The sequence below is a fragment of the Lineus longissimus genome, chromosome 1 (genome assembly GCF_910592395.1).
Source record: "Lineus longissimus chromosome 1, tnLinLong1.2, whole genome shotgun sequence".
Classification (NCBI taxonomy): domain Eukaryota; kingdom Metazoa; phylum Nemertea; class Pilidiophora; order Heteronemertea; family Lineidae; genus Lineus; species Lineus longissimus.
The window spans coordinates 14,548,720-14,571,806 of record NC_088308.1 but is presented as its reverse complement, the minus strand read 5'-3'; the positions used below and the strand labels follow the sequence as shown (position 1 = coordinate 14,571,806).

Below are 23,087 nucleotides of genomic sequence, written 5' to 3'. Positions count from 1 at the left end.
TTCAGTAGCCAAGCAGACGATATCCTGCACCTGAGCGCCACATGGCGTTTAGCCGTGCATTGATCTGTAAACATTGTAAAGCATTGTTTGGCAACAAACAGATATTGCAGACAGATGTTGCAGATATTCATTTTATTTTCATTCTTTCTGAATCTGTGCTGTATTTACCTCTGTCATTGTTAGTAGATTGGATATCGTCAATTGAGCTTACTAAAAAAAATGAAAATTATCATCACAGAAAAAATACACCCAATGACCGCATCAATGACCGCATTTTCAGCTGACCGTGAAACCAGAAACATAACATTAACTTCTTTCAGCCTAAAAATCAGAAATACGAACCGACAGTTATTGGGACACAGACCGCGGTTCAGTCTGTGATTTGTCGGTTTGTCGTCAGGTCGTACTCTAAATAATAGCATTATGGACCGACCAGAAACCGATTAGACTATGGTACAATGCGATACATACTTGTGGACCTGGCTGTAATGCGAGTTACTTTTACTGTACATAGTTGCACGGCCCTTTGCCAACTCATACATCAAGGATTGGGGGTCTTTATCAAAGGTAATGGAAGACACGAACATCATAACATAATGAAATGTCCTGGGGACATTGTGCTCACCTGGGAATCATTTAGTTGCAGATGAAATGACATATGAAGGTTAAATTGTCTTTTATTTATGACAAATGTAGCACTCTCAAGAGTTTGACCTCTGTGAACTTGATTAGGTCACAATTGACCTAAATTGGGTCAACTTGTACTGATGCCAAATAGGTGTATCCATATAAAATTTGAAGAATCTCAAAAGGTATCAATTTCTGTGGAATTTAAGAGTTTGCCCTTTCTGACCTTGGAAAGTAGGTCAAGTTAAAAATGATAATCGCTCTATGTCAATCTTGATCATATCGATCAATGATGCCCCTTTGAGGATCACACAGTGAAGGTTTCTTGATATAACTGACATTGAGTTTTATGACCTGACCTACTAACACCTGAACAGTAGGTTACATTGACCTGAGTTTTTGTTAATATGTAGAGATGCCCAATAGGTGTCTACAAATCAAATTTGAAGAGTCTAGGACCATTAATGACGAAAGGTGCTACATTCGCTGAAATTTTAGAGTTTGAACACTGTGACCTTCAAAAGTAGGTCAAATCAAAACCCATACATTATATTATGTAGTCTAATCATAAGTCTTGACAGTAAAAATTGTTCTAGCTATCAGCGTTCATGAGATATTGACAAAATACGGTATTCAAGGATGGCCGCCTGGACCCCAGACAGTAGGTCAAATGGCGATGATTTTTTTGGTGTCAAATCATGTTGTCATAAGACATCCTCACACCAAGTTTAAACTTTCTAGACTCAATAGTGAGCTAACTTGCCCCTATTGTTGACGGACGACGGACGGCCCGACAGACCCACAGACGACGGACGATAGACAAGACATGATGAGGTAAGCTCACCCAAATGAGCTAAAAATGTGTAATTTTTTACCATTTGTTTTAAGTGAATAATTCATCAAAACAGCAACTCAAGTACTTCATTTTACATCAGTACGTTGAGGATATTCATCCGAATACGAAAATGTATAGAAACATGGTATATATTGGATAAAGCTGATTCTATTGAGATTAATCGTGAGGCCCACCCTAATTAATAGCGCATTATTATTGCTGCAACTACCCCCGTACTAATTCACAATATGGTTGGAGGACCTACAATCAACTCATCTTTTGGACACTCATAAAGTTATACCTGGGAGTCATGTGTACCAAATTTCAACTTCATAGCTTTAGTGGTAACGTGCCATAGTTATACTCAAACAACCAATTTACGCCATTTGACCTCTGTGACCTTGACAAGTATGTCAAATCAAAAACCCGTATCATATGTGATGTATCCTTGCTAAGAGTATCTACTATAAAATTTTTACCAAAAACGAATCAGTAATAAGCGAGATATGGCACTATTCAAATTTTTGGTTTAGACCCCCTGGTGGCCAAGTTAAGAATCAGACCAGACCGAAAATCAGTGTCACAGGTCATCTGACCTAGGGGGTCATGTGTACTAAGTTTAAAGTTCATCGCTTTAGTGATTAAGATACGTGCCATAGTTACACACAAACGGCCAATTCACACCATTTGACCTCTGTGACCTTGAAAATTAGGTCAAATCAAAAACCCGTAGGATATGAGATGTTTCCTTGTCTGAGAACCTACCATAAAGATAAAATTGAAAACAAGTCATATAAAGCAAGATATTGCACTTTTCATCTTTTTTAGTTTTGGCCCCCTGGTGGCACAGTCGAGAATCAGATCAGACCGAAATTCGGTGTCAGAGATTATATGATGTAGGGAGTCATGTGTACCCAATTTTAATTGCCTAAGAAATGTGCCATAGTTACACTCAAACAGCAAATTTACGCCATTTGACCTCTGTGACCTTGAAAAGTAGGTCAAATCAAAAAATGAACGATATGTGATATATCCTTGCCAGGAGTACCTACCATAAAAAATTCATCAAAAACAAATCACTAATAAGTGAGATATCACACTGTCAATGTTTTCAGTTTTGGCCCCCTGGTGGCCAAGTCAAGAACCAGACCGGACCGTAATTCAGTGTCAAATGTCATCTGACCTAGGGGGTTATGCATACAAAGTTTTGAGTCCATAGCCTTAGCGGTAAAGAAACGTGCCACTGTTTTTGAAATAGGATACGACGACAGACGACGACGACAGACGACGACGACAACAACGACGGACGACAGACACTGCGGTGTTGTATAGACTCACCGCACTGATGAGCCAAAAATCCACTTGCCTCAATTGCCACATAGTTTTACCCCCAAAGTACGGAGACTGTTGCTATGATGGATCAAAAAATTGTTTCATGTTGTTCCAATTTTATTTTCAAGACTTATAATGACATTAATGAATGCCAAAATAGGGGTAAAGTCAGCCTAGTGTTTACAATTCGATATTGTAAAAACTTATTCAATATCCTACACAGTACCTCTTGATATATATCAGATAGAGTAGATCTTGCAGAAAAGAATGCTTTCTGTCACGTTGAGTTGAAGGGGGACTATAGGCAGGAGCAGAGAGGCTAATTTGGCCATCTTCAGGTGACTAATATACACAGTAAGGGCCCTGGGTCATGTCACTTGATGCTAGGGTGAGGGCGTCATCCCTACTAGTAGTGCCACTGTATACATGCAGTGGCAGAAATATGAACTAAACCTTTTCTTCTATATTTGGATATACTGGCTTTTAGGGATTCCTCCCCCCAGCCCCACCCACCCGGGACGGTATAGGGTTGGGGTAGGGGTAGGGTTTCTATAGCACTATACAGTATAAGGATTTGGGTATATTATGTAGAAGTTTTTCGATTGCTGGCAGCCGGCTCAGTGGCTGCGGTGTCTGAGGTGTTCTGCTAACACCATAGACAGAGGGGGTTTGAGGCCCGTCCAGTGCTCGACTTTTTTCCAGCTATTCATTCTTCTTTGAAAAGATTTTGATATCTAATCTTAGTGTAACCAAACTAAAGGGAGCAAGTTCGCAGCCGACATTAAACGTTCAATCATACATCCCACCACAGCATGATCTTCCGCTTATCCACAGCCTCTTAACCCATTGCCTACGGGTGATGTGATATCACGGGACCTACGCAAAACCATTCCCTACGGGGCCCGTCAAGCATAGGACCCAACTTCACTAACGATCTATGCGGCTCCCGTAGTTCTCAAGCGGGATCTAACCCTTTGAATCGAAGTCTGGTTACGTCAACTCTTAGGAGATGGCAGCACTAGCGATTCTGATTGTCTGAAGTGTGTGGTTTGCGCGGTCAAAGTGTGGCCACGTGTAGTCGATTTTGATGAAAAAATGGCTTCGAATTTTTTAACTGCAGGGGAAGTTATCGATGATTTGATGGCATCTAGCGGTTCGGAGGACCTCAATACGACCGCAGTTGAATCGGATTCCGATGTAGATGTAGTGTATTGGGCATGTACATGGGGCTGGGAGAGAGAAAAGACGTAGTTGTCTATATTGCACTTTATTCCGAACTAAACTAGAACGTGTAACACAGCACAAATAATCACATAACATGGGTGTCTATTACAGGTAAAGGCAAAGGGGATAATATAGCAATAGAACCCTGAATACATAACAGTAGAAACGTATGAACTTCCTAAATCTCGCAGAAGGGGTAAGGTGTTGAAAGATTCTGAGTCGGAAGATGATAGTGATCAAGAACCTTTGACAGATTATGACAATTTGAGTGATACAGGCAGCGTGTATGGTAGTGAACATGATGATTCAGACCATTTGAGTGACCAGAGCCATGATAGTTACAGGAACAGAAGTCCTAGCCCCCATCCAGTGCTTGGTAGAGGTCGGGGTAGGCCAGGTAGACGTGGACGGGGTAGGGGACGTCCTCGTGGCAGGGGACAAGGACAAGGACGTCCACGTGGTCGCCGTGCTCATGACAACCAGCTGACCCTGCCATTGTAATGGACCCCATTGATTGGCTCAATCAAGACCATACCCCAACTATTCACCCTTTTACTGGCACACCTGGCATTCAACTGGGGAACATTGATGACAAGACTTCACCACTGAATATTTTCTATCACTTCTTTCCCGAGTGGATCATAGAAACTATATCTAATGAGACTAACAGATATGCTTTCACCAAAAAGAGCAGCCCAAGTGAAATAAAAACATTGCTTGCACTGTGCATTGCCATGGGTCTGGTGAAGAAGCCAGAAATCAGCGACTACTGGAATAAGACGCCTATATATGAGACTCCCTTTTTCAGATGCATGCCCAGGGATAGGTTTCGTAAGATTCTGAGTAATCTCCACTTTGTGAACAATGAGGACAGTGATCCAAATGATAGGTTTGCAAAGGTTAGGTCTATCATTGACCTTGTGACTGACAGGTTCAAGACAAATTACACACCAAAAGAGCACATTTCAACGGACAAATCACTTCTCAAATTCAAGGGACGTCTGAAATTCAGGCAATATACTGTATAGTGCTATAGAAACCCTACCCTCAAAAGAGGGCAAGGTTTGGTATAAAAGCATACAAGGTGTGCCGGAGCAAAGGTAAGGCAGCTGGTTACAACTGGAACCTGAAAGTCTACACGGGAGAGGACAAGGACAAAAACGTTCCAGCCAGTGACAAGGTTGTTGTTGATCTGAATGCCAAGACTTGCTTGGGAAGGGCTACACTATTTACATTGATAATTGGTACTCTAGTCCCCTCTTGCATGTGAAACTGTTCCAACAAAAGACAAATGTTGTTGGGACTGTCAGAAATAATAGAAAGAACATGCCCCAAGAATTTGGCAAGGAGCCTTTGAAACATATGAAAATGAAGAAGGGGGACGTGATATCCAGGACATGTGCTGAGGGTTTGATTGGCCTCATATGGAAGGATAGGAAAAATGTTAGAATGCTTTCTACTATGCACAATGCACAGATGAGTGATACTGGTAAAAAAGAAAAGGATGGATCCCCCAGGATGAAGCAAGCATGTATTCTCACTTACAATGAGGGAATGGGTGGTGTCGATTTGTCTGACCAGATGTCCGCAACCTACCGCTTGGTCAGAAAATCGGTACAAGAAAATGTTCTTTTATCTGTTGGATATGATTGTGCTGAACTCTTACAATATTTACAAGGAAGCTGGGGGAACCCTTGACTTCAAGTTTTTCAGGGAAGCTCTGATTGAAGGAATCATTGATGACAGTGATTTGCCAAGCTACCCAACCAGGGGACGACCCGCAACCTTGGTAAGTCCACTTCGTTACACTGGCAGGCATTTCCCCATCCACCTTACCCCTAATGGGAATAAGGAGAAGCCCTTCAGGCGCTGCATTGTTGGTGTAGACAAAAAGATCAGGAGAGCGACAAGGATTGAGTGTGACATCTGTGGAGTTCCACTTTGTGCTGTTCCGTGCTTCAAGGAATACCACGTAAAATCGAACAAACGCAACTCCAACTAAATGAACGAAAATAAAATGCAAGAAGACTAAAAAGGTAATTTTTTGTTATATGTTTCTTTTCATGTGATACATACAGTCATAAATTGGTAATGTTATATTTCAGAAAAAAAATGTGACAGTTTTCGGCCAAAAATGTAGTTTTTTGTGAAAAATTGTGGTTTTTGACCCCAAAATTAGGTAATAGTGCAAAAAAATTTACCAAACCACTTTCTTTTACCTTCTTTTACCATAACTCAAAGGATTTAAGCCATAAAACCCTGAAAAGGTCATTATCTAGAAAAATTATTTTTACCATAAATTGATACCGTATGGGGGGCATTTTATATCAAAAAAAATACCGTAGGCAAAGGGTTAAACCCCGCTGAGTGTCTTGTGTTACAACTTGTTACGGAACATTGCCTTATCTGTATCACCTTGGTAACTCCTACATCCGGATCTCCCGGTATCACTCGGTAGGCTACTGCCCAAACACCTGGTATCATGTCCAAGCCTGCTTCGGAAATCATTGGTCATTGTCGACCCTGGGTCGACCAAAAAATTATTTCCCTTTGTTTCACCTGTAATTCGGCATTTTCGCACCAGCTATTCGAAAGTTGGCGCTCACATCGATCGTCTGCTACCAAATACATGCATGCTTCCTACAGCAAATTTTGGGGCAAATCGCTTGTGAACACGCTCGCGACTCGTGAAAGACTGACGAAGACACTACCTTCAAATTCATGTTTTTTTCTGCATAAATACAGCTTTCTTTGGCCAATTTTGACATGTTAGAAAGAAAACTAGAGCTGGCTACTGCCAGCGAACTCTCTGCCGAATTATTATCTGGGGGTACCTGCTATGTTGACAGGAAGTTTTTGGGGCATGGTTTTGAGGGAGGTACGTGCACTTATGTACATTTGGGATAGGTGATGACCACAAAATGAGTCTAAGATGAAGATGTTTATCGAAAATGTCTATCGAAAATAGTCCGGCTGGCACTCAGTGCTGCAACGATTTAGCAGGTCACAAAAATCTAGTTTTCTGGGCGGGCGAAAGTACAACATCCGAACAAAACACAACATATAAAGGCTATTTCATTAAAAGCACAGTCTAGGCATAAAGAATATTTTGTACAGACTATTTTCATGCGAAATGTTCCGAGTATCGTGGACATTGACTAAATAAATGGACCTACGAACTGGCGCTACACAAGATGATAACTGGGTTGTTTCACACATGCATTTTTGCCCTATTTTGGTAACAGTTTCTCCCTTAAATTCGTACACCATTGGTCATTACATCAATTCATCTTCATTTTACCAACTTTACGGCATATTCCTTGGGCATATTCAACCAAACCTGCATGGCTAAACAATAAATCTACTGAGGGCGAAACGACCACGCTACAACGGCATGAGGCCGAAACGGTCGTGAAGCATGTGTGGTGATCTGGTAGCTCTTGGTGTGTTGGCCTTAGGCCAGATGGCGCCACCAGTCTCTTCGGAGGCTGCCGGGTGACGGGACCATGATGAGACACCGTAGAAGTGGGGAGGGTGAAGACGGCATGGTTTTAGATGAGATGTGAGGATTCTGTGTCGAAGGAATAAAGGAGTTTTATAGACATGAAGGTATGTTAGCGTGAGTTAATGCCGAGCAAGGAGAAGTACCCCCGACGAAACTTAAAACATGTACATGTGCGAAACTAAAAATAGCATTTTTTAATTACTACGCGGTACGAAGATTTATATTCAGATTTTTATTTTTCGAAAGTCCGTAAATTCTCGGTAACACAGATGGACGCCGATTCAGAGTTATTAATATTCAACATGCAATACAGTTAATAAATACGCCAGTGGAACTTGTGAAGTGAACACTCTGGGGAACTACATGATGGAGGTGCGCTGTTCGGTCCGGCACAATGTTTACGACTTCACAGACTAACAGACGTCATTCCATACCACCATATAAACTCTCTGCTATAGGCAGAGAGTTAAAAATGATTAAATTTGACTTTTTCTTTTCTTCCCAAGAAATCAGCAAAAAAAGTGCGTTTATGACACATTTTTGTGGATTTTACCCAAAAAACGAACCCGAGTATACACACCCATCTAGAATCACCTGAAAGAACTGAAAATATCCAAGAAACCTTGGCCCATATTCATAAAGAATGTTTATACACTGATTAGCTTAGACATGTCTATCTTCTAAACAGTGTTTAAAACAGGCTTGTCCATGACTGCATAAATACCCCTGTTTATCGCATTTCATGAAGGGCGATGATCGGCCGATTATACGTCCGTGTCTAACTCAATGATTAGGCCCTGTTTTTCTCAATCTGGTAAACGAAGGATCATGTAATCTGAACACGTAACAGGTCGAACAATACACCAGCATGGCCAGTGTGGACTGGAGTGGCATAAGGCTTTCAAGATTCTACACATGTCACTCATTTCCAAAACGTCGAAGAAACGAGCAGACAATTTTTCGCTTGAGCAACGTTCGGGATTAATTGAATGTATCAAAAAGAGGATGAAAGTGAAAGAAGACAAACGAACCGGTACGATTGCCAACCAAAAGAAGCAGACCGCTTGGGAGGCTATCGCGAAGGAGATGGCGGCTCTTTTCTCTGAAAGGGCGAAAACACAGTCGAAGGATTTGTGGCGACGGATGAAAACCAAAGCCAAGATCACAGCTCGGGCCGTCAAGATTGACATCATCGAAAGGAGGAGGTGAAGCCGTGACAGGGGATCTTTCAGATGAAACGCAGGTAATTCTCAATATCATCATCGGGGAGTTGAAACAGATCCACAATCAGTTGGATGACGACGGTGTTCCTTCGGACGGGTCTGAACCAAACCAGCAAATTTCAGATGATTCGGAGGTCACTGAATACGATGTGAGCGAAACGTTCACCACAGGATGTTCATCAAGTGTAAGGACTACTGGTGGTAGGAGCACTGAAACTCGCGATGCTAGGCAAGTCAAGTACGTAACAGCGCAACTACGATTAGAAATCATGTACCATTGCCACAGAGGTCAACAAACATAACGAAGGACTCTAAGAATGAAGAGGAAGAATGTGATACTGTTATATTGAAATTTTCATTTATTGAAAATCTGATGCTTTGCTTTACATGTATCTTCTCTATTTGCAGGAAGGCACTGGTCTGGTCATTTCCTTCCACATCGAAAGAAACTAGGAAGAAACCTGTCATACCTGGTAGTACCAGTACTTCAATGAACATGGGAAAAGGGAAATGTACATCGAAGAGTGACAAACCTAAGACCTACGTACACATTTTCTTCCTGCGGGGTAATGTACATAGGCCTATAATAACAGTTAAAACAAACGAAATTAGAACTTTCGACATCTCGAAACCGGAACAGAAGATGCTACATGCAATCTCCTAGCGAGTGCATTAGAATCCCGAAACTCATCCACATTCATCTTTCAGGCAATCGAAACCTTCACCTGTCTCGTCTGCTGACTCTCGCAGCACCTCACCGGTGCTATCCAAGGCCGACACTACACGTGGCTACCTGAAAGAGGAACACGAGGCAAAGATGATACTGATTCAATATGAACAAGAAGCTGCTATGGTAAAGAAGGAAGCTGCTGTGGAACAAAAGAAAGCCGTTATGTTAGAGCAGGTCACCGCGAAATCGAAGAAGACCGCATTTGATGACAAGGCTGAATTTTACATAGAAAAACGTAAGAAGCTTTGTATCAACCTGTAGTCAGTGTAAAGATTTTTTTTAATAAATAAATCTTGATACCCACTGGAAGTGTTCTCTTATGAATCTGTCTCTGAAGAGATTGCCTCGCATATGCGCCTCAACGTGATGAGCCGCCAATTCTGGCTGTTCGTACCGTATTGGGCGGGGGTCGTCATCTTGCGGCGGGATGGCATCATTTCGTTGAATGGCAAGGTTGTGAAGACAGGCCGTGGCTACAATAATAGCCATACTACCCTGCAGCTGAATAAAACGTGTATGATAAATATACTCCCGGAGTTTGTTAATGCCTGTGCTTAAAGGCTGGAGAGATCGACAATTTCAAAGTTAAAAAAGTGATATTGAGATGTTCATAAACTTACCTGACATCGGAGGGAATTTCGGTCGCCAACAGAGTGGAATCGTTTCTTCAATATGCCATACGCTCTTTCTATCAGACCTCTTGTCCTCCTTTGCGCAGTGTTATATCTCGTTTCCGCCGGTGTTCTTGGATTACGAATCGGTGTCATCATATAGGGTCGGCAAGTATAGGCTGGATCCCCGAGTAGGATTCCACGATTTGCCCCACTATCAAATTGCCTGAACAGATGAGACTCTTCAAAAATTCTCGAATCTGAGCTGATCCGTACCATCGTGCAACCACATGTGTGAACATCATCAGGTGATTGCAAACAAACTGTCAATTCCAGCTGTAGTATCGCTTCCTGTTGATGAATCGTATAGCATCGGCACCTCCTGGGCTCACGATTGCTACGTGGGTTCCGTCGATAGCGCCAATCACGCCTGGGAACGCGGCAATTTCATAGAACCCTTGCATCATCACCCGTCTCTCCTCCGCTGTGGTCGGAAAGCGGATGAAGCGTTCCTTCCATCCACAGATCGCTTCGGAAACACGACGTACCACACAACACGTAGCTTGCGAGACACCACTTGAATCCCCAAATTCGATTTGAAAACAACCAAAAGCATAAAACTGGAGTGCAACAGCAAGTTGCTCTATCGGAAGAAGGGCTCGATTCCTTCTCGTGGGATGCTCTATCTGGGGTCCAATTAGGTCAAGAACATAACGGAATGAATCCTTTGATATTCTGTATCGCCTTATAAATGCCCGATCAGTGTACTCTTCCAGAGGGTTACTACGGTCCTTGAAGACACGTAAAACGCCACGCGGCACTTCCTGCCCAGCCTCTGCGGCTTCTTCCGCAGCAAATTCGACCACAACTAGCGCATCCATTGTACTCTCGACGCTCGCCAGAAGAGAAATGACCGACTGATCAGCAGTTAAACAAGCCCCTTTCGACGTTTAAAATTTCTTTTGTCATCCTTAAACAGGCGATCTTGTTTAGCAACCGCCTAAACATGGGACAAGCTAATCACCCTTTATGAAATGCTGTCTAATTTGTGTGCCCGATTATCACCTGTTTAAACACTGTTTAAACAAGACAACGGTGTTTAACTGAAAAACATCGTTTATGAATATGGGCCCTTTTCTTTACGCCAACATGATAGGAACAGTTGTTTCTTCATGACAAGCCTTCAAAAACTAGGTATTGAAAACAGCACATTTCACAAACACAATTGAATACCTAAGAGTAGATTTTTTTTAAATTGACTCCCCATGCCGGCCCAAGAAGAGTGTTAGTATAAAAAAATTATACCGAGCCATTTTCTTGCGTATATATTATGAAATGGCCAGGGCCATTGTGCTCACCTCATGTGGAGGAAAGATGGATAAAGAGCATGGTATTGTGTCATGTAGTGTTAGGTTTGATGTAGGTCCAAGCAATTACAATTTCCCCAAAATGGCCAATTTACAGTACATTCGACCTCTGTGACCTTGAAAAGTAGGTCAAATCAAAGAAGACCCGGGTGATACATTGAATGGTTGTTAGAATTAGATGTACCTATGATATAAAATTGGTGCCAATCGGGCAAGTCATTACTAGGAATAATGGCATTTTGATGAATTTAGGATTAGGCCCCCTCCCTGGAGGCCAAACGGCAAATCAGATCGCACCAAACTTCGGTACCTGAGATCACCTGACCAAGGGGTATATGTGTACTTAATTTGTGATCAATAGTCATTGCAGTTAAGAAACGTGCCATAGTTACGTCCTGACGGCGAATTTACGTCATTTGACCTCTGTGACCTTGACAAGAAGGTCAAATTAAAAACCTGTGTGACATATACTGTATGGTGGTTAGATGTACCCATGATATCAAATTGGTGGCAATCGGGCAAGAAGTTAAGGAATAATCACATTTTTAAGGTTTTTGGATTTTGCCCCCTGGTGGTCAAGTGGTGAATTACATTGGACCAAACTTCGGTCCCTGAGATCACCTGACTAAGGGGTAAATGTGTACCAAATTTGGTATCAATAGTCATTGCAGTTTAGAAACGTGCCATCATTACATCCTAACGGCCAATTTACACCATTTGACCTCTGTGACCTTGAAAAGGAGGTCAAATCAAAAACCCGGAGGATATATGATGCACCTTTGCTAGAAGTACGTACCATATTTTTTTCAAAATTTCCCGACTACTATTAAGGGAGATATTGCATATTTTCACTTTTAACGTTTGGCCCCCTGGAGGCCAAACCATGAAACGAATCGGACTGAAACTTGGTCTCCAAGGTGTCATTACATAAGGGTACATGTGTACTAAGTTTCAACTCAATAGCTCTAACAGTTACGAAACGTGCCCTGCTAACGGACGACGGACGACGACGACGGACGACGACGACGACGACGACGACGACGACGACGACGACGACGACGACGACGACGGACGACGGACGCCACGGTATGGGATAAGCTCACCTCTGCTAAGAGGTGAGCTAAAAACAAAATCTGAACGATGACACGGAAGAGAAAGAAATATATACATGTAGGCCTATGCTTCGCCTCGATCAAATTAAATAATTTTTAAAAAAAATGTGTCTAGTGTTTAGTCGTAGAGCAAGGTTTAGTGGGCCTATTTGGTACCAGCAGGAGTATATAGCCTATAACAACTGGCATAAATCCCTAACCTCTGACATTTAATGGCAGTTCAATAGCGGATGGGTGTGGGGATAGGCCCATTCACATCCTGGAGTTGAAATGAAAAAACTCCCTGTTCATAGCCTTTGTGACAATGGAGTTTTATACCCCTTTTGCTTATTCTGGACCCAGATCATCCTTATTCATCCTCTTGCAAACAGGGCCTACAACACGACTTCTCTGAATAAGTATGTATGGAGTGAAATTGCCTGATATTGTCAGGATGTCTTTATTTGACTTTTAGACGTAATGATAATTCCTCTATGTCATGCTCCACTCCAAATATTATTCATCACCGATAAGAAACATAATTCCCCCCGAGGTTCCCAGGGCCCGAAGACCAAGCGGCAGCACATGGTAATATTCTCATGCATGTGTATGTGGCCAGTGCAGATGGATGCATCTTCAACGCAAAGAGAGCTTGTTTACTGATTGGCTAATGGCCGCCACTAAATCGGAGCCTGGCAGGTTACTAGGAAAGTATCTCCCCATGTGGCTAATGTCCGCTCATGTCAGCGCGGCATCAGACGTTATCATCATCAAAAGAAACTTCTTCAGCTATACACTAACCTTTATTTAATCATGCGGAAGCTGTGAGAAAGTGACTTCAAAGATCATTTTCCGATTAGACTTGTCAGATTAGTCTTTACGGAAGGAAATACTCCCTTTTGGTTTGATTTCAACCAATCAATGGGGATTTAACTCAGGCTGTCAATCAGAATAAATTACAACTGTCTTTGCATTCCTTCTGAGAACAAGTTTCTACTGGGCAGCGTTTCCTGCCTAAAGATGCACACTGGTAACTAAGGGCATCCAAGGAGGGCCAATACTACTGGCGGGATGTATGAATGATTGTATTACAAATGAGGCCTCCCACTGAGCACTAGATAGATGGTATTTATCAGGGCTTATCAGTTGTGGTAGATTTGAACTCGGCTGGGCTTCTAGTGGGTTATGCAGTGTGATCTATTGGAAATTATGAGCAGATAGTCTCGTACTTGCTCCCTTAATACTAGTCTGGTTACTCTTAGATTTAATACAAGTCCAAAAATATTTTGATAGAAGTACGAAAGATGATGCCCTAGCCGCAAGTGGTCATGTCAGATTCAGCACTAAATACATTCCTCGTAGTCGTACAAGAATGAATCATTTCGACGTACTGTGAGATGTGAGAGACCTCTATTGGCAACTTCATCTAACTTTATCTTGCCTACCTAGCTGCTGCCTATATTGTCCCTTTAGGCCATTTTGAAACGACCCTTTTCACCGCTTTTCACAGGCAACGTTTGTTTACCATGGCATAAAAGTAAAATTATACAAGCTTATTCAAGCAATTTACTTGAAGTCATCCATGCCTTCCAATGTTCATGATATTTTCGAATGCTTTTGGTGATGATTTGATTTAAAACATGACTTTAATGTCATGGTAAACTTACGCTGCCTGTGAAAAGATGGCCGAAATTTATTTTCGCATACGGTCTATTGCCAAAGTTATTGCAGTTTTTGTAACCAAGTCGCAAAACATTACATCAACCGGGCAAACTAAGTCCTATAAACCACTATGGTGACGTCATATAGGTAGGGTATTTCCCGAGGAAAACCCAGGGAACCCCGGCTGTCCTCTGCCTCAACTTAGTCGGGAGATAGAACTTGAAGATGTGCCCCCCCCTGTCTAAATTCAGGGGGGGCCACAACTTCACTATATAAGCCTATCAGGATGCGACTAAGGGTCCGACCCGCTTTGAGCCAATATGGTAGCCTCCATGTAGGCTTGTGCCCAATCTCAAGACGGATACTCTGTATTAATTAACAGCAATTCAAGTACTTCATTTTACATCAAGAATATCCATGCAAACTCGAAAATGTATAGAAACACGGTATTGATTGGATAAAGCAGATTATATTGAGATTAATCGTGAGGCCGACCCTAATTAGCGCATTATTATTGCCTCAACTACCCCCTTACTAATTCACAATTCGACTAGTTCGAGGAAGTACAATTTACTCATCTTTTGGAAACTCATAAAGTGATACCTCTGCTATCTATTTCAATGATAGATTTGTCAAAAATAGGTTGAAAAAATATTTTCTAAGGATGAACTTATAAAAACGTTTTCCACGGACAATTTGGCTGAATAAAGCCATCATGCTGCAAAGATACTTATGAAAATACAAAATCTGCAGTGGGAATATGTTCACTTAACCTAGATCATGAACTGTATGAAATATTGTTGAACTATTTGAAGAATTACAGGATATAAACCACTTTGAAATTTAGCCGAAATCAGTTTAAAAATTACCTATTGCTCCAAGTATTTTTTTTAATTCTCAGACAGTGGGGAAATTAGAAAATCAGCAACGATGGTCTCTCATTTCATGCTATGGGCTATAAGAGGTAATTTTTTTTAAAGTACTCATTTGTATAATTTTTAATGAAATGGTCAAGGGACCATGTGCTCACCTGTGTCAAAGGACCTTGAAAAGTAGGTAAAAAAACTGCAGACGATATATGATGCATCATTCACTAGAAGTACCTACCATATTTGAAAAAAACTTTTCGGACCAGTAAGGGGAACAATGGCATATTTTCTTTTGACGTTTGGCCCCCTGATGGCCAAACCGTGAATCATATGACGTCACGATTTGGTCTCTGAGTAGGGGTCACCCAGGGGTACATTTGTACCAAATTTGAGATCGCTGGCTAAAGTGGTTACTAAATACACCACCGTTCTCTAACGGCAGTGCCGCCAGTCGACCTTGATCCTGTGGCCTTGAAAAGTAGGTCGGAAAAATAATGCGGTGGATATATGATGCACCATTGCTAGAAGTAAAACTTTTTTTTTCAAATTTTTCAGACCAGTTATAAGGGAGCAATCGCATATTTTCACTTTTGACGTTTGGCCCCTTAGTGGCCAAATGTGAAACATATGACAACATGATTCGGTCTCATAAAAGCGGTCACAAGGGGGTACATTTATACTAAATTTGAGATCTCTGACTAAAGCAGTTACAAAACGTGCCGCCAATGTTTAACGGCAGTGCCGCCGACAGACGTTGACCTCTGTGACCTTGAAAAGTAAGTCAAATCAAAAACCCGGAAGATTAGTTTTAAGCATTGCTAGAAGTACCTGCCAAATTTTTCGGACCAGTATTATGGGAGAAAACGCATGTTTTCACTTTTGACGTTTGGCCCCCTGGTGGCCAAACCTTGAATCATATGAGGTCGCGATTCAGTCTCAGACTTTGACCTCTGTGACCTTGAAAAGCAAGTCATATCAAAAACCCGGAGGATATGTGATGAAGCATTGCTAGAAGTACCTACCATATTTTTTCAAATTTTTCGGACCAGTATAAAGGGAGAAAACGCATGTTTTCACTTTTGACGCTTGGCCCCCTGGTGGCCAAACCGTGAATCATAATTATGAGGTCGCGATTTGGTCTCTGAGTAATGGTCACCAAGGGATACATCCGTACCAAGTTGGAGTTCAACGAAACGTGCAACCCATGTCTAACGACGGCTGACGGACGACGGCCACTGCGTCACTGTAAAGGCTCACAGGTGAGCCAAAGAGCATGCTTAGGAATCCCTATATTTTTTTCCCTGTAAAGCACCAGTACTCTTCCATTACCCATCAATATATGGGATTCATAGCTTTGTAATTATTAAAGAAAGTTATTAGTTATCATTTAGGGGTTATTCACACAGGTCCAGAAATGACATAAATCTCGTTTTTTGAAGAATTTTTTTTCTCACTAATTTAAAGTGGTAAAATGCAAAAACCGAAACCATGGTCCATAATGGAGACCGACGAACTAAATAACTAGGCAAAAAAAACGACTTATCTTTTGTTTCCATCACAAACAGTCAACACCGACTTTTTGATACGTCAATTTTAATGAAACCTTTGAGATTGATACAAATCATTGAAAGTCATGTAGATTTATTTTAAAAACATGACCAATTGATGTATTTCGACTTTTGTGATCAAGGGTACTATCTCCTCTTCAAGTTGATACAATATTTTTGTAAAAGGTCTTTAATGTTTTTTAGTGGCCGGTTACCATAGAAACCAATAAACAGTGTTATACAGCAAAACACTCACAGTAGAACATCTCTATTAAGGACACCCTTGGGACTGACAAGTGCTGGACAGAGAGGTGTCCTGATTACAGAGGTTCATTTCAATGGAAACAACCACTTTGGGACAAAATGCACTTTCCTTAATAAAGAGGGTGTCATTAATAGAAAGGTATCCGCTAAGGGAGGTTCCGCTGTAATTTGGGGCTTTAAAAAAATCCAGTTACCTCTATTCACATAACTTACCCCAAAAATATGGAGACTCCAAAAATTGTTTCATGTTGTTCCAATTTTATTTTCTAGACTAATATTGGCATTTATGAACGCCAAAATAGGGGTGAAGTCAGCAGAGTGTTTACAATTTGATTCTTTTTTACACAGTACCTATTGATATATTTCGGGTAGAGTAGATCTTGCAGAAAAGAATGCTTTTTGTCACGTTGAGTTAAGACTTACATTGCCAAAGTTATTGTAGTTTTTGTACCAGTTTACTCGATTCCCCGCAAACGCAATGGCGCAAAGGTGCAATGGCGCATTGGCGAAGTACATTTAATTGTCTTTCTCATGGTGGCAGCTTGTGTGTCAGAAAATTATTTCTTCCGGGTATACGTGGCATGAACTTGGGAAGGGTTTAGAAATGTTTAGTGCCTTGGGAAGCTATATTATGACTCGGCCACCATAAAAATGTGTCATTGTTTGAGTAGGCCTAGCCTTGTCTGATAAATTCTATTCTTCTTAGTCTGCGCGTTGCTTGTTTCCTAGTGTCGTAGCGATGGGTGTCGACATGTGAGAAAGTAAACAAGCTAACCAGATGTAATGTAAATTCAGCAGTGCAATTGAAGGATATGATTTTACGTCTACTTATTGTAACCATTGAATTCCATTCCTTTTAAAGTGATTACGCTGAAAAAAATATTAAATAATAATTAATATCCACCCTGTAGTTCATAATCATTATTAACTCACACAATGTAGTGAGTGTAATGGTTACGTATGTATAAAGTGTAAACAAAATTCATATATCCATCATGTCCATCGAATCTGAAAAAATTTGTGCAGACCCATGACAATTCTGGTTCCGGTACAGTTTGTCGCATTCCATACGGGCCGCGCGTTGGCCGATCCTGCATTCACGACACACCGCAACCACAGTTACCACGTCGGACGTGATTCCCATTGTTTCCTTCCTCGTGACGCAATTATTTCATGACGTCATGAGCCATTGACCATTCGTACAAGTAGATTTAATCACACCGGCGCCACTGAAGTGCGGGTGTTGGACATCATGTATTTAAAAATCGTCTGCTAGGACATACAGGACAACGTCGACGGAGACAGTTGTGACATTTCATTGCAGACAAAGCAAACGTCCTCTTCTTCTCGATTTACGTACTTTACTTCAAAAAAGTCAGTTTTGACACGACAAAATCCAGATCCAGTCACATGATTTCTAGTAACTGCCAAACTCGACCCAGTGCCCAGTGCCGGAACTGTGAAGTAATGATGTAGGTCACGTGGTCAGAGTGCAGGAGTTCCCGTACCGCCTGGCTATCCGATTCAGCATCTACCGTTCCAGAACGACACCAGCGCCTCTAGTGCCAAGATCGTAAATTTGCCATTCTTGATTTTGGCACCAAACGAATCCAAAAAAACGCGTTAAAACAATTAAGAATATATCAGCTACAAAAATTCGTTATTAACTAACTGGTGAAGAAACATACACAAATATCTAGGCTAGCAGGTGGAAAATTCAATTATTATTTCACCACAAAGAGCTGCTTCTGTTCGCAGATATGAGACAGCTACCGGGGCGGGACTATTTCTTTATGGGGCCTTATTGTTCAGCGTCTCCAAGGAATTCTATTTTTAGAGTCCAATGCGGGGGGGGGGGGGGGTAGGGGGGGCCTTCCCCCCAATGTACTCACTAAAACCTGTCACTTTCAGAGAACGGGGAGGGGGTTTGGGGGACTCATCCCCCAATGTACTGGCTAAATATGTCAGAAGGACGGGGGTTTGAGGGGCTCCCCCATGTCACACAGTTGTGTGAGTTCACTAGAGCTTGCTCTTAACATATAAATATTAATGACAAACATAACCCTCCTTCCGTTACAATCCCACAATGCCCAGCCCCAGACCGACCGGCGGTCAGACCATGGGCAACACAGAAATGAATGCTCCAGACGAGTAATTTCTCCCACTTTATCACCACCATTATTCGCGACATTTTTGACACTTTCGACTTATTTAGCGTTAATATCGTGATTGGGGGACAAGATTCATTCCGTCATTGCGCGTTATCGAGATTGCAGGGAATCGAGTAAGCCTTTGTAACCAAGCCGCAAAACATTACTTTTAACTGGGAAAACTACGTCCCAACCACTATGCTGACGTCAAATAAGGTAGGGTATTTCCCCCAAGGAACAGCCAGCAAACCCCAGCTGTTCCAAGTTGTAGGGTGTTCAGGTCACGTGACTTTCGACGTTCCGTAAGCGCATTTTCGCGTCACGCACAGAAAATGACGAAAAAAACTTTTCACACCTCGGTTAATTTGGGTGTCTTATCGATGATGTAAAAAGAAACCAGGAAGACCCAAGGTAAACAGGTATCTAATCTTTCATTGTCTCAAATTTCAATAAAATTCATCGAGTATTTGGGGAGAAATTAGAAATTACGCACAACTTGGGCCGCCGTGGCGATCATCACGTCCGCCATAACGTTATGCTAATGAGGACGGCACGGGGGCGTGGCCAACTGTCACTTGCTCGTCAAATCTTTGGCGCCTTTTCCGCAAAAGGGCATATGACCTATGTAAATTATCTATCCGGAAATGAACTCTACTGCTGAAACTCTTGCTGTTTCAAGATTTGACACTCCTAAACAACACCTAATTATCCCTTCTGAAATCTCATAGAAATGATAATTAAACGGATTTAGTGGTAATTGTAAGTATAAACCTCTGTTTTGATGAAAATAATTTGACATCGCCAGCGGAAACAAGAGTTTATGATTTATTTTGTAGTTCCAACTTGGCCAATGGTGGCGCATGCCCAATTTTCGTAACATCCGGGCACTTTTCCAATTAAATTAGCATTAGAAAATCAGCTGATTTCAGTCAGTTTGGGTAGGTTTATTGTATATTTTGACAATGTTTTCATTCTTGCTATCTCGTGACAGTTGACTAATGTTGTTCTTTACAGTCCTGAGACTCGAATGCTCTGTATTTAAAGGTTTTGTTGGGTAGTTTGGTGAAAATATCAATGTTTTTCTTTTCATTTCCTGGTTCATGCATTCAGCATTGCATGGTTTTAGTGACAGTGTGACAGTGTTCTGTGAGTGACCAGGCCATGTTTGGCTATAGCTGTGTGAACTATAGCACCATCTGTAACTCTGAACCAATAAAGCCTTGGGGGGAGATGTCTCATTGACATAAATGATATAATTGAAAGTACCGATACCGACTAAGATATTATTCTTTATTTTGAGGTATTATTCTTTATTTTTAGGTATTATTCTTTATTTTCATATCTGGCTGGATGAAGAGAATTGAGGCAGATTCAGCACAATGAGGGATTGTGGTTGTCAAGCAGCGAATACATTCGATGGTACTTGAGGCGTATTATCCGTTACTTTCATCTGTAATTTGCAAATGAGTTGAATAATAATGTATGAACTTGATTTATAACGCTTCTAGTCTTTCTGTGTCTGTTAATAGCCACATTTCAAACAGTCGACTGGCGTCCTTACTCTCATCCGATCATTTTGATATATTACAAGCCTGGTTCGAATATTAATGGTGTTGGCAGAGTTTGACGGCCATTTTGGTTTCAATATGTTGGCCATCTTGGTTTCAACATGGCTGCCTGATGGCGGTTGCATCAAAGTGGATAAAAATAGACTGACCTCAAGCTGCATATCATACCAGTGTCTTAGTTTAAGAAACTGAAATGATATCTGCCAACATCCTTATTACTAGCAGCCATATTTCAATATTTGTCCTTGGCGGCCATCTTGGAATGCCGCCATATTGAATTCCAACCCGAATATCCGTAATTATCAAGTTTTACTACTCCTTTGGCTTGCAATGGGAGTCGGAGCTGCAGAAAAGGTTGCCAAGTTACATAGTTTTGGTGGCCATCTTGGTTTATTGGTAGCCATCTTGGATTTTGGCGGCCATTTCGGATTTGTTAGGACGGACATCATAATATGACTCCGTTCTATAAATTTTGCTGAAAAATATTCATAAATAAGATTTCTACAGCTAAAATACTGATCATTTTCTCACCCCGGCAGCCATGTTGGATGCCATTTGACCTTTGACCCTGTAAGGCATTTTCCCTATGGAGCCCTTGGTCAAAATTTCCCAATCTTGCGAAGTTTAAATGCCTATAACTTTGGACTGAACAGGAATTTTTCCATTCTGTAAAAGCCATAATGCTTATAATAGCTGATACTTGAAATATAGCCTGCAATAATAATTGTATATGTAATGGTTTATTTTGACCTGAACACCCTATTCCAAGTACCCAAGTCGCGTGACTGTGACTGAGTCACTCCTGATAGATCTAGCCTCATCCCTAAATGCAAGCCGACCACTGGCCCCACCTACCTTAAATCTTAAAGATTCCCTATCTTTTTCATTTGCATTCCCCACTTCGAGGAAAGCAGCCACTTTTCTCTTTTTGGACTCCGTTCTGATAATCTTTTTATTGGACATGTCAGCAATACAGTGGATGTGTGCATGGGACGTTAAAAGGGCGATTTGGGTGAAATCCGAAAAAACTAGATGAGGGAGGTTTACTGATTTGTATAATCTATGCATGACGTCACGCGCACTGATATTTTTAATTGCGGCACTGGGGCGAGCTTGTCGCAACTCCAGATCTATGGGTGGTTATATCCGCAAAAATAGGAAGATCGTGGGACAGGGTCAAAGTTTCCACTTTTGCCCTTTTTGACCCTCCCTGGGGGGTCCCACGGTTCGTTAAGGGGGCCAAAAACTATGCAATGTTAAAGTACCCCCATAGACCTTCATTTTGATACCCATGTTGACATGTTTCGATGACATCAACTTTTTGACCCCTACTTTGGGACCATTAGGCCCTATTAAGGGTCTCATTTCTGACTTAATGTGCAACTTTACGCGGGAGAAAAATTGATTTTTTAAATCAGCACCCCCATATTACCCAAAAACGACTGTTTTCAATTTGTCCGCTAATTTGTCAAACGGAACTTCACATTTTTCACACTCGTCCCATGGCCTACAGATTTCGAGTGACATCACTGTCCTTATATAGGTATCTTTCACACGTGCCTTTGTTTACATATCTGACGGGGGGGATTTTGCAGGATATACATGTACTAGTATACACCAAATGCACTTGACAAGCTTCAGTATTTAAAACATTTAACCCTTTCACTATCATTTCAAAACAAATCTTAATGTAAACAAGTGGAAATCTTCTTAAGTTCAACTGACCTCACAGACTTGTCGAATTCTGATTGGCCGAAAGTACACAATGCTTTGCTGAAAGGGTCAGGAAAAAAATTCGCCTCTCGTTCAGTTCATTGCGTCATCCTAATTGGATCTCCTTATGTACCGGCGATGACAGGACCAGGCCGGTTCAATGCTTCCGGAGTGTAATACGGTGTAGCTGAAAATTCCTGGGAACAAAATTCTCTCTGTGCTATTGACGGTCACGGCCTTAGTAGAACCGTCTGTACTCATAGTCTTAATGAATTCTTGATATCATAAATAGTCACTCTTATGGCTTTTGAGATGCCCCCCCCCCCTCGAATTCCTCACTTGCCAACACTCCTAACGCAGTGGAAAGGCCTCGTCCTGTCGTCGGAGGAAGGGTGACGAAATGGACTGTATAGGCTCTCTAGGGCGTTTGCTTTGCGAATGTACGATGTACAAAATATATACGTCCCAATGAAAAGTGATCATACCCTGCCCATCAGAGTTTAATCCCCTATATATTGAATGGATCATTCTTCATTTGTGCTGTTGTTCCTTGGACAATCAGGTTTAAGCAAACGTTATGGTAATAATTACTCTGACAATAGCCGACCTTGTCGACGGCCAGATCAGCCAATAAAATGTTGATTTTAACAAAAGCTTGGGTCACATGACTCCACACTGAGGGGATCAATCTGGTTGGTAATCGGAGATACACGCGCCTTGGGGCAGTGTGGCAGTTGGCGTTAGAATGCGAAGTGGTGAAATGAAGTTT

At 41.6% G+C, this 23,087-nt stretch overlaps 1 protein-coding gene and 1 long non-coding RNA gene across 2 annotated transcripts in view; both read right to left on the bottom strand.

Annotated features, from left to right (window-relative positions):
• The window catches only part of LOC135482893 (uncharacterized), a 41,901-nt gene extending 20,316 nt beyond the window's left edge, over window positions 1-21,585 (bottom strand). Inside the window, exon 1 of the long non-coding RNA XR_010446279.1 lies at window positions 21,461-21,585. This is a non-coding gene — a long non-coding RNA (uncharacterized LOC135482893). The remainder of the gene's footprint in view (window positions 1-21,460) is intronic.
• Window positions 9,756-10,968, bottom strand: LOC135496604 (putative nuclease HARBI1). Its single transcript, XM_064786019.1, has 3 exons — window positions 10,436-10,968; window positions 10,097-10,313; window positions 9,756-9,977 (listed from the first exon to the last, which is right to left on the bottom strand). The coding sequence occupies exons 1-3, from the start codon at window positions 10,966-10,968 to the stop codon at window positions 9,756-9,758; spliced, it is 972 nt and encodes a 323-aa protein (XP_064642089.1).
• Window positions 21,586-23,087: the final 1,502 nt, after the last annotated feature.